General features: G+C 50.0%; 2 protein-coding genes across 3 annotated transcripts; both read right to left on the reverse strand.

Moving 5' to 3' along the window:
* Window positions 1–4,664: 4,664 nt before the first annotated feature.
* Window positions 4,665–6,759, reverse strand: LOC121833958. Of its 2 annotated transcripts, XM_042287679.1 has the most exons (2): window positions 6,600–6,759; window positions 4,665–6,510 (listed from the first exon to the last, which is right to left on the reverse strand). In XM_042287679.1, the coding sequence occupies exon 2, from the start codon at window positions 6,420–6,422 to the stop codon at window positions 4,725–4,727; it is 1,698 nt and encodes a 565-aa protein (XP_042143613.1). In that variant the 5' UTR covers window positions 6,423–6,510; window positions 6,600–6,759; the 3' UTR covers window positions 4,665–4,724. The 2 variants fall into 2 exon arrangements, with proteins under 2 accessions (XP_042143613.1, XP_042143612.1); XM_042287678.1 differs by lacking the exon at window positions 6,600–6,759 and having other exon boundaries at window positions 4,665–6,587.
* Window positions 6,760–8,298: 1,539 nt separating this feature from the next.
* On the reverse strand, window positions 8,299–10,314 carry LOC121833960. Its single transcript, XM_042287683.1, has one exon. The coding sequence runs from the start codon at window positions 10,021–10,023 to the stop codon at window positions 8,299–8,301; it is 1,725 nt and encodes a 574-aa protein (XP_042143617.1). The 5' UTR covers window positions 10,024–10,314.
* Between the last annotated feature and the right edge of the window lie 1,653 nt (window positions 10,315–11,967).

Consider the following 11,967-nt stretch of genomic DNA (forward strand, 5'->3'; position numbering starts at 1 on the left):
CTCCCAACATATACGGTGTAAGACAAGGTGCCCTTTCACCCTTTCGGGCGAAAGGGGATCTTGTCTTACACCAAAGGGTTCGAAATGAGGACCTAATGCTGAGGGCTGATTTTCTCCTGTGCCTAATATGGTGATGTACCTTACACGACAGACATGTTTTTAGATTTGAGCTTGAGCATGTTCCTTTTTATTGAGAGCGTGGGCCTAAAGTGTGAATGTGCTGATTTTCGTCATCTCTGTCCGCTCCGTTTCACCGTTGCGATGTACCGCAGGAAAGGCTAGAAGCACGAGCTTTTTGCTTTAGGGCGCATCTTTGCAGCACAAGCTCTAGCACAGCAAGAGCAGTTGTTGGCTCTCGAGCTTGCACTTCTAGCCTTTGCTGCAGTACAACATGAGGGGAAACAGAGTAGGTGCCAAGCACCAAAGAGCATACTGCGCGGTGTAGTTACACATGCTGCACGTGCTGACGTCTACAGTTTCAAGTTTGTTAAAGCAAAGATCTTAAACAAATGGTACGCTGTATGCACATTTGCCAACATCATATTTCAGTCATTTAGCTTGAATGTGTTGTACAGATAATGCGAGTGCGTGCAGAAGATGTACCTATATGCAATTTCACAAGTTGACTTCATGCAAAAAATGTTTTTAGGTTCATGTATTTGAGTGTTTACACAAGCCGAAGGAGGTTTCCGCAAATAGTGGTTCAAATCGAACGATGCAACGTTGCTTTACTGCAAAGAAAGCCGGAACATTGTGGCTTGCGAAGGCTATGAATGACGCAGCACTATCCCAATGAACCGCTAATCGTGCAAGCCTACAATTGAGGGGCTACGTGCAATAGTGGTACAAGTACACTTGTACGATTCATGATATTAACAGTCCCAGATATTATACTTATGCATGTGGCACTCTACTTTTGATAGTAGGGAACGCTGTACACTTATTTACTCGAAGTTTAAACGCTAAACTGACCTTGACATGCACAGATAAAATTATTCAGGGACTTTTTGGCGAGCTCTGAATTTGCACTTTTACCACTATTGCACACAGCGCCTCGATTAAGACGAGCTGCCTCTCCAAAGGCTTTTGCATTAGGTATTCTTTGCGTATGTTTTGCATCCTCGAAGTCTGATGCTTTTTTATTTATTTTGGCTGAATTGTTTCATTTTGTCCATTGCTTTCTGACAATATTGTTTTTTGCCAGAATTTTGTGTAGCTATGGGAAGTACTGTGCTGCAATAAATATCTTAGCTGTACTTTAAATCGCTTTACACAACCTTCTTGTCCGTCTAAATATGAGTGTGAAACAGTGACGGTTTAATGGCAGTCAGTGAAATTATTCTTCAGATATTTTGGGTTCTTAATGTTGACAGCTGTTGCACATCCGGACGCGATGTTTATGGTTAACAGAAATTGTAGCAACCACTTTGTTGGTCATTGAATCTTTCCCAAGAGTGAGTTGCCAAGGATCTGTGTAAGCAATTGAAAGTCACTGGATTTATATTGTGTTGATTTGTCAAACATCAGCAGAAAAACCACATCCTTGAAGCAGAGGCATATTGTAAGCTATACACCAACTCATGTTTACAAACAAACCGGAGCGCCTCTAGCGGACGCCACCGGCGCAGCGCATGCGCGGTGGATGATGGGCAAGTAGCCCGCCGTCGCCCATAAACAAACCATTGAATTGCGTTGTTGTCGGCGTCGGTGGGAGTCCCCGTGCTCCTTTTCACGTTGGAATTGTTGATTCTACGTTCTCCTCACAATGTCTGACTACTTGAACGGCTTCAGCAAAACTAACGAAGCCAAACTTTGCGTGAATAATGTGACGTGCTGCGATTCATTTCACGTGGACGCCTCAAAATAGGCGCTAAAGCCTGACTCCCACGATGAGATTCTGCTCGCTGTTTTCAGACACGACGTTGATTGGACTGCAAAAGCGTGGACCGTAGCTGAGATGGTGGACGTCGATACTGAAAACCGCAAGTAGAATCGGGCATTACTAGTCGGTGATGGCCTTTGGTAACAATAATAATCAACATCTTCTTGTATCTGTTTACACTTAGTTTACTTACCCCAACCAACCTGCTAAAGCGTTTTGAGGCCTGCACTTAGTTCTTATCGCAATTACCGGGTCAACGTTTGGTTTACGGGCCGCTATCGTTTGAACGAGCTGACGACAAAAAGCAGCCAATTTTGAAAGAGCAGACGACAGTTCGAACGCATGCGTAATGGGGTACGGGCAAGAAGCACCGCCGTCCCGCGCCAACAAAAAACTCGAATGTCACGTTGTCGGCGTCTGTCTGAGTCTGCATACTCTTTTTCGCGTTGGAATTGTCGATTCTACGTCCTCACCGCAATGTCTTACCACTTTAATCGCCTAAGCGAAATTATCAAGGTTCGTTACGCCGCTAAACATCGCGTAAATAATTTGACGTGCGGCGATTGATTCCCATGAACGCCGCAGAATGGACGCCAAAACCATGATGAGATTCTTCTAGCTATTTTCGGTAGCGACGTCGCTCGTGTTGCAAAAGTGTAGAAGGTAGCGGCGATGATCGACGTCGATACTGAAAATCGGAAGCGGGAACAGACCAAGCGTAACAAGTCGGTGATGGCCACCGGCACCAATGATCAACATCTTGTATCTACTGTTTACACCGAGCCTACTTAAGTCTTTTGAGGCCTGCAATTACTTATTGCAATCACCGGGTCAAAGTTCGGTCTACGTGCCGCTTTTGTTTGAACGAGCAGACGACAAAAAGCAGACGTTTGAACGAGCAGACGAAAGTTCGAACGATCAGACGGCCGCGTGAATTTGAAGACTCACTGAACACGTGGGTGGTTCGGACAACTTGGCGATTTTCTCTCGGTTATGTTGGAACAAATCAAATACATCTGGCGACCACAAAGTGTTGCCCGCACACGCAATCGTAGTTCGACAGCGTCTGGTTTGCCCTTTTCACGGCTACTATTCACGTTCTCGGACGAACGGAGGGGGCAAAAACACATGAAAACTGATCTTCAAACCTTTCCCGACTCTATTGCTACAGCCACCGTCGCAGCATATTGTAAAGAAGGCAGGTTTCTTGTCTCGTTGTTTCCAAAGGAACACGGGAAGGCATGTCTGACACGGCGACTTCTGCCCACCGCCCCAGACCGGAAGTGCGTCCGGCGCGTCACCACCGCGGCGTGACGTAGGAGAGTTGAGTTCGTGTATTGTAAGCAGAGGGGACGATAAAAGGAACCCGGCTAGTTGTTTATTGCTTATCATATTGTACTCAACCCAAAACACATACAAGATGAAAGAAGAGGTGGACAGGACAAGGCGTACAATATGTCCTATCTTACATTTCGTTAGTGTTTTAAACATAGTACAATTTGCTGTAAAATAGCCAAGTAACACATGGCATAAGGCATGTCTGGCCTCTTTGTTTAGTTGAAAGGTTTCTTTTTCAAAAGACTTGTGCACATACGCTGTGCTATGTACACAGGCAACATCGTTGTGGACATGCCGCAGTGCTTAAGCAGAAGAGGGCACAGAGTTGAGAGACACTCTGCCATATGGGGACCTATTGCAATGCTTGTTCCAATTTTTCCCCTTCTGCTTTGTACTGTAAAAGTATTGTGACAGATGAAACTCATTGTCCTGTGCAAGTGGTGATCAGCAGGTACGTAGAACTTCAGAAAAATAATGTCTATGACAGACGTCTAACCAAGGTCCTCCATTATTGGTTCGCATCTCTAGAAAAGGAGTATGCTCGCCATCGGGATTTCCAGACATCTGGCTGGGCTCCTCGGTGCTGGCCTGAGGTTCCACGTTTATCACCGGAGGGGAGGAATCAGCTGTAGAATGGCTGGGCACTGTATGACAAAAGTAAAATAGGCGTTGCGCGTTGAGACCGTTGGGTAGGTCTACACTTTTGCAACGATGGTGGTCCACACTGTAGATAACAAATTTAGTCGGTGCAGTACGGCTGCAAGGCTGGAGTCTTTAACGTGGATCAGGCAGTAGTGATACATGATCATACTCATGTAGAATGCTCTTCCAAATCGGACTGGGCAGGAATGAGGATTCCACCAGTGGGTAGTCCCTGGGGGCAGCACGAAGTTTCACTGCACATGCGCTGAACTGCGGTGTACTAGCACACTCGTCCACCAATCAATGCCGTCCAGACTGCAGGACTTGGTGTTTAGTAGAGTGCAAGCCTCAGTAAATAATAATTTTATGAAACATAAGCACATAAGTAATAATGTAAAAGTGGAACACTTGCCCAGCCTCTGAGTTCGTGGCTTGCTGCTAGGCTTCATGGGCCGGTGACCAAACAGCGATGGAGAAGCATTCGGTTTAAGTTTTTTCAAGCCGTCGGCTCTGTGCTGCTCGAACTGGTTCCTCGTGAAGTGGTCCTATAAAGACAATCATTGGCACAAAGCAAGAGCGTAAGCAAAAATTAATATATATTTAGCCTCGGGGGCCCTTGTAGGCACCTCGAGGCTAAGTATAGCCTCGGGGCCTACAATATATAGAGAATTGAAAAAGAAACGAACAGGACATGACAAGGTTAAAAAATATTAGCAGTCCCATTGCATGCTGATATACACGACTTTTTTTTGTGAATATTGCACCCATTGGAAACAGTTATCACACAGTTGTGAGTGGAGTGGGTAAACTTTATTTTAGCCTGCAGTAAAACGCGCGCTTGCGCGCGCGCTCCGGACGGGGCCTACATCGTCTTCTGGGCGCTGGGTCCCTGCCGGGCCAGCGCCCCGATGACCTGCTGGACGGCCCAGAGTTGTTGTTCTTGATTATCGCTCCCTGCGGCTGCTTCAAGTCGCAGCGGGATGCTCCCAGACTTTGATTCTTCCGGGTACTTGATACAATCCCACAGCATATGTGCGAAGCCGGCCGTCTCCCTTCGGCAGACTCTGCACTTGTCTGTCGGGTGCGCCTCGGGATACATTCTATGCATCAGCAATGGGCTGGGGAGTGAGCCCGTCTGCAGCTGTCTAAATAAAACGGCTTGTTCTCGACTGAGCCCCGAGCAAGGTGGTGGGAGAGTTCTGCGAGCTAGGCGGAAAGCCTTGGTTATCTCGTTGTAGTCGGTCATTCGGTCCTTGGTGCTGAACCACAGCGGCCAGTCGGTCGAGGCGCGGTCCGTTAGCGCGCGCGCCTCGGCATGTGCTGTCTCGTTGTGGTTGGCGTTTCGATCCGACGCCTCGCCCGCGTGCGCGGGGAACCATTTGATTCTCACTTGTTTGCTGCCGCCGTCGTTCTTGGTTGACTGCAGTATGCGCACCGCTTCCTTCGATATCATGCTTTTGGCATAATTCCTCACCGCCTGCCTCGAGTCACACAGCACCGTGTGGCAGTCGCGGTCGGCGATGGCCAGGGCGATGGCTACCTCCTCCGCTTGTTCTGCCTTGGTGCATCTCGTGCTGGCGGTCGTGCGAACGGTGCCGGTCGCGTCGACGACAACTGTCGTGAAACCGTGTAGCTTGGCGTATTCAGCCGCGTCCACGTAGCGTGCGTGTCCGTCGGCCGCGTGCTGATCTATCAGGGCCCTGGCTCTCGCCGCTCTCCTCCCTTTGTTATACTCCGGGTGCATGTTCCTCGGTATAGAGTCCACTCTGATGTTGTTCCTGATCTCATCGGGGATGGGGAGCTGCGTCCGCTCCCTGCCTTGGTAGCCAACTCCCAGGTTGTCCAGGATTTTCCGGCCGGCCTTGGTCGTAGATAGTCTTTCGAGTTGAGCGTTGCGTTGGGCTTCCGCTATCTCCTCTAGCGTATTGTGCACCCCCAGCTGCAGGAGGCGGTTGGTGCTCGTTGTTTCGAACAGTCCCATTGCCGTCTTGAAGGCCCTACGGATGAGTATATTTATCTTGTTTCTCTCGCTCTTCTTCCACTTGTGGTAGGCCGCCACGTACGCTACGTGGCATATGACAAACGAGTGGATGAGTCTGATCAGGCTCTCTTCCCTCATTCCACTTTTCTTGGTCGTGACTCGCTTGAGTAGTCTCGTGGCGTTTGCCGCTTTCGCTATGAGCCGGGTGACAGTGTCACCGTTTCTGCCGTGCGTCTCGATCGTCATTCCTAAGATTCTGATCTTGGTGACTCTTGGGATCTCGTTTCCTTCTCTGCTCTTCACTTTGATTGCCTCGTAGTTTCTCGGGCTGCTCTTGGGTTTGCGGTGCTTGACGGGCGGGTATACAAGGAGCTCCGACTTGCTCGGCGAGCACCTGAGCCCCGTTCCGTCAAGGTGGTCTTCGATCGCGTCGACAGCCGCCTGTAGAGTGGATTCGATGTGGGCATCGCTGCCCCCTTCCACCCACAGCGTTATGTCGTCCGCGTATATCGTGTGTCGAACTTCCTTGATGTTTCCGAGCCTTTCGGCCACTCCTATCATCACCAGGTTGAAAAGCATCGGCGAGATGACTGATCCTTGAGGTGTGCCTGTGCTTCCCAGCTTCTTCTCTTGCGCTTGGAGATCCCCCGCTCTGAGCTCGGCAGTTCTGTCCGTGAGAAAATCTTTGATGTATTTGTATGATCTCTCTCCCATGTTGAGTTTCGAGACTTGGCATAGGATCGCCGAGTGCTTCACCTTGTCGAAGGCGCTCTGCAGATCGAGTCCCAATATCGCTTTGTTGTCGCTGGTGTTGCCGTCGATGATCTGGTGCTTGAGTTGAATCATTGCGTCTTGGGTACTGAGGTGCTGCCTGAAGCCGATGATCGTTTCCGGGTAGAGGTCCTCTTTCTCGAGGTATTCCTGCACCTCTTGAGCAGGACGTGCTCCAGCACCTTGCCCATGCAAGACGTGAGCGATATGGGTCGGAGGTTGTCGGTGTCTGGTGGCTTGCCCGGCTTGGGGATCAGGATAGTCTTGGCCTTCTTCCACTGCGTCGGCAGCGTTCCCGTTTTCCAGCATTTGTTGTAGTAGCTCGTGAGACTTTCGATGGATTTGTCGTCGAGGTTCTTGAGTGCTTTGTTGGTGATGCGGTCCGGTCGAGCCGCCGACTTGCTGTTGAGGTCTTGCAGCGCCGTGCGAACCTCCTCTACGTCTATGTCTCTGTCAAGACGCTCGTTGCGTAGCCCCCCGTACGGCCCGGGGCACTCCGTTGGAGTAGTCGGCAGGTATCTGTCGCTGATGCGCTTCGTCACATGCTCGGCTCCGTGTTTAGTGACCTCTCGATGGATGAGTTTCGCCAGTCGGTCTCTTTGGTGTGACTTAGTCTTAGTTTTGTCGAGCAGATGCCTAAGCAAGTTCCACGTTTTCCCGTTATGCATCTGTCCGTCGGCGGCGTTGCATATCTCGTCCCATTGTTGGGCGCATAGCGTGCGACAGTATTCCTCGATTGTCCTGTTAAGTTCTGCGACTTTTTTCCGTAGCCTACGATTGAGGCGTAGCTTTTTCCATCTGTTGAGTATGGACTGCTTGGCCTCGATGAGGTGTGCCAGTCGGCTGTCCATTGTGTTCGTTTCGAGGTCTGTTTCTATGTTCTTGGTTGAGTTTTGAACGTCTTGAATGATCTTGTTGGTCCATGTTTCGATGTCATCAATTTCGGTCTCTTCTTCCGCCTCCTGATTTCTGTTATCTCTGAATGCGGTCCAATCGATCCACGTATGTTTCCTGACATTAGCACTGCTCTGCTCCGGTATGACGATTTCCACTATCATGTGGTCGCTGCCGAGGTCCATCCCCGTGTTCCTCCACGTGATCGTGATCGGTTCATTGTTCTTGACGAACGTGAGGTCAGGGGTGGTATCTCGGGACACGGAGTTGCCCATTCTCGTTGGGAGAGCCGGGTCGGTTATGAGTGTGTAGTCGAGCTCCGCCGCATCGTGGGATAGGTTTCTGCCTTTCGCATTACTCTTGACGTAGCCCCACGCCGGATCCATAGCATTAAAGTCGCCGCACGCGACCAGCGTGCTCTGGCCGGCCGTCGTGCTTGCCTTGTGAAGAATGGCTTTGAACCTCTGCAGTCTCTGCGATGGGTTACTGTAGATATTCAAAATGAAGATGCTGTTTTTTCTTTGCTTGGTCAGTATGAGTTCGGCGAGTGTGTGTTCGATCCTGACGTTGCTTAGTCGATGTTCGACGAAGGTGAGACCCTTCCTGACCAGGGTGCACAGACCTCTGCCGTCGGACGGGCCCGCGTGCACCCTGTAGCCGGGGAGGGACGGCTTTTCCGTTAGCGTTTCTTGGAGTAGGAGCACGTCGGGCTTGCGCGCAGCGTGCTCAATGTGTTGCTGGACAACTGCCCTTTTCTTGACTAAGCCGCGGCAGTTCCACTGCCACATCGTTATGCCTGTGGAGCTGGAGGCCATGATGGTCCTATTCGAAGTTCTCCGGGTTGCTGCGCTTGGTTGACTTGCTGCTGTAGGGGCCCGAACGTTGGGTTGCTTAGGGTTAGTTGCAAGCTCCTTTCCAGGTTATTGAGTCTGTTGACGTTCTCCGTTTGGAAGGCTTGGATGGCTTCCTTCATCGATTTGATCATATCCTCGAGGCTGCTGAGTTTCGCCTCGACATTGTTGTAGCTGCTGCCGGAGCTGCTGCTGCCGGAGCTGCAGCTGCTTACGTTTTTCGTGGTCTTACGCAATTCGAAGGCCCTTTTCTTCGGTGCCGGTGCTTTATCTCCGTCTGTCGTAGCTTCTTCGACCTTGTTGTTGTCGCTCGGGCAGGATCTTGGCTGTTCGATGGTGCATAAGACGTTGCGAATCTCCGCTATTTCCTTGGTGAGGTTGTTGATGGTGGCTCGCAGGGACGCGTTCTCCTGTTTCAGGGCCTCGTTGATTTCTCGTTCCTTGGTTGAAGCTTTGTCTTCTTTCTTGGCATTGTCGTTCGAATTGGTCTTCTTGATACCTCGTGCGGCGTCGGCCAAACTGACTCTCTCGCGCGACTTTGATCTTTGGCTTTTTGTTTGTCGCGCGTCTCTGCTCTGGCTCCTGCTGCTGCTATTTCTCGACGGCGCGCGGTTTCTCGATGGCGTCCTTGACTTGCGGGCAGCCGGCTCGTCGAGTAGCGGGAAGTTGCTCTCCGACGGCAGCCAGTCGCTGACGTTTTGCTTTCGGCGCTCCCACTGCCGCTTGCGGACGACGTAGGGAACCTTGTATTTGGCTTTACATTCTCTATCGGCGGTCAAGTGAGCGCCTCCGCAAAGTTTGCATTTGGGCGTACATTTGTGGTCTTCCTTTGGTTTTGTTTGGCCGCAGCCCCTGCAGATGCGGTTGGTTGGAGTTGGGCACACGTCCTTGCGATGCCCGACCCGGCCACACTGGTGGCAGACGTCTATTTGCTTTCTATACAGGTTGCACGGTATGAGCGTGACACCGTATCGGACAAAGTTCGGTACCTTGGGTCCTCCGAAGGCTACAATGATCGTGGTCGTGTTGCCGATTCTTTTGGCTCCTACGGCGAGTGGGTTTCTGTCGTTTACAATGTTGCTGTCGAGTTCTTCGGCACTCGCGTTGACAGGGATGCCGCGGATGATGCCCTTCACGGTGTCGTGCGGCGCCGTGCGGTACGCGCTGACTTCGAAGGTCTTGTCTTGAATGGATATCGTTTGAATTCTCGCGTAGCGGACGGCGTTTTCCTCCTTAGGCGTGCTGACTACCATGATGTTTTGTAGCGCGTTTGGGCAAATGGTGTCTGATGCGTTCTCTTCAGTCGTAATCTTGGCCGCGGCGAGAATGGCCGTGGCGACGGTCGTGGTGCCAATCTTGGTAATGTCCAATCCCCCACGGGGTCTGATGACGATCTTGTTTTCCTCCAGCGGCATGGCTGGCATTCTCGCTGCCTTGATGGCCGAGGCTCTAACGTTCTTGTTACCCTTCGCATTCTTGCTTACTTGGTTGTCGGTGCCGGCGAGCTTCGCGACAAGGTCTCGTTGACGTAGTCTGGACATGCGTTCCCCCACTTGCGTCCATCCAGTGCCGCTGTGGAATTCCTCTGGTGAAAGATCTTCGCCTTGAACTTGCACGCACATTTGGGAGTCGAAGATCGTTGCCCGAGCGGACGTCCCCTCCATCTCGGGGCTTAGTGGCCGCCGCCGAAACGGCGAGCCGCGGCAGGAGCGACAGCGACTAGGCCTATCGCTCGTGGAGCACACCTAGGCCTAGCGGCCCCGCGCACGACGGTGGTGGAAAATGTCTGTTATTTCGGCAAAAAAGGCGTACCTTTGGGAACTTTGTTATCCGTTGGCGTCTCTCGACTTCACAAACTCACTGGGATACACAAGACCTTGAATCGCGCAAATTAATACTGCGAAATTAACCATAAATGACGGAGCCGATAGGAACTAGTCCGTTCGCTTCGGCGTCCTCTTCTTCCCTCACAGTTGTGAAATATAATTTTCAGTGGATGCAATTTTATGTGTCTGCATTTCACTCAAAAAACTATTAATTAAGGAGGAAGGTTTTTTTAATATTTGAATATAAGCAAATGTGGCAGTTTTAATGTTAGCATTATTGAAACAAACACATTCGGTGGCTTGTAGAGCATGTTCTCGGTGACAAGGTGAATAATTACGACAAACCTCACGGGCCTGTCAGTCCCGACACCCCAGGAAGCATTTTGAGCGCGGCTACCACGCCATTTAATTTGGCAGTTTCCTTATATTCAGAGCATTAAGATGGTGATTACAACTTGGTGGATTAATGTTATGTTTAGGAGGCTGCCACTTTTCATCGTAGTATGCGGTGCCGATCTCACTCAACACTGCAACGTCAAGTGAACCCGCATTCAACTGTAATCATACTCACTTCGCAAAGCCTCGAATTGGGCGTCGGCGCAAATCCAACCCTGCTTATCTTGTGGAGCCATTCCTTCCGTCGTCTTTTCTTCCTTGTCCCGGTGGGAATCAAGAGCAGTGTCTTGCCACGTCCAGAGCGAGTCGTACACCCGATAGCGCAAACTCTTAGAAAAAAAGGAGTCCAAAGGAAGTCACTGCTTCCATGACTCTCTTTGACACTTCACGACTCTCTTAGAGAGTCCATTTTTCGTGTGACTCTGTTTTGACTCTTCCCCTGCTCAACGGGAGTCACAGGTCAGCAGCATTTGCCCTACCGAAAAAAAAAAAGTATGAATGCTGCTTCGCGGCATTCATCCGGCAACCGAAGCCCCGCCGTTTCCCTATGCACCTCTAGAAAGGGAGTCCGACACCATTTAGTTCAAAGCTTTGTCGACATTTTATTTTCAATAATTGTGCAAAAAAAAAAATTAAAAAGGAAAGGAAAAAAAATAATGCACAAAGTTTCGTCGACATTCATTTTTCTCAAGAATAATTGTAAACAAAAACAGAAAAAACAATGTATGTTTATTTTTTGCATCAAACCTCGGTTCCCTCCGTAAGAAGCGGGCACCTTTCCACATAGCTACACCTGCGAGTACTCGTTTTGAGAATTCGTTTTATACGAGATTCAACAAGTTTCGCGTCGTGCACATTATTCGAAACCGAATCCTGCGTCTGCATTTTACATATTTCTAGAACTGTCGTGGGGTGCGTCTCTGGGAGCGAGTGAAGGTGCAGCAGCTTATTCAAGACTATACTCTGTTTCATACGTAGCATGCAACGCAGTCAAAGCTAGCGCACCGGTTTGCATCGCCGACCGTGTCCACATTCACCCCATAAAATAGTGCGTCCCCTGCGAAAACACTTATAAAAAAGTCGAAAAATGTGCCTCCTTGGATCTAAAAACTGATAGTGGTGTTATAATTTCGACGGAGCACAATTTTTTTTCAATAAAAAGGAAAAGATAATGTAAAATTAAATTGTTTTCGTTTTCGTCTGTGCGGCAGCAGCTGCGGGTTTTCGGGTTGTGTGGCACTGGCTGGTTTTGAGAAGATGGCGTCTTACGCAACAAGCTCAAGTACCTCTCCTGCTCGGATATTTTCAAAGATTCGTTGTGCGCAGACCTTGAAAGAGTGCAAGCAGGTGATCGCCAACGTGTACGCGAGTACAAGAACGCGTTTC

This window comes from Ixodes scapularis, unplaced genomic scaffold (assembly GCF_016920785.2).
Source record: "Ixodes scapularis isolate PalLabHiFi unplaced genomic scaffold, ASM1692078v2 ptg000137l_1___fragment_3__unscaffolded, whole genome shotgun sequence".
NCBI lineage: Eukaryota > Metazoa > Arthropoda > Arachnida > Ixodida > Ixodidae > Ixodes > Ixodes scapularis.

What these genes read in the sequence shown, in the direction of transcription:
- LOC121833958 (XM_042287678.1), bottom strand. Translation starts at nt 6,557, where the DNA reads ATGGGAGAGAGATCATACAAATACATCAAAGATTTTCTCACGGACAGA.
- LOC121833960 (XM_042287683.1), bottom strand. Translation starts at nt 10,023, where the DNA reads ATGGAGGGGACGTCCGCTCGGGCAACGATCTTCGACTCCCAAATGTGC.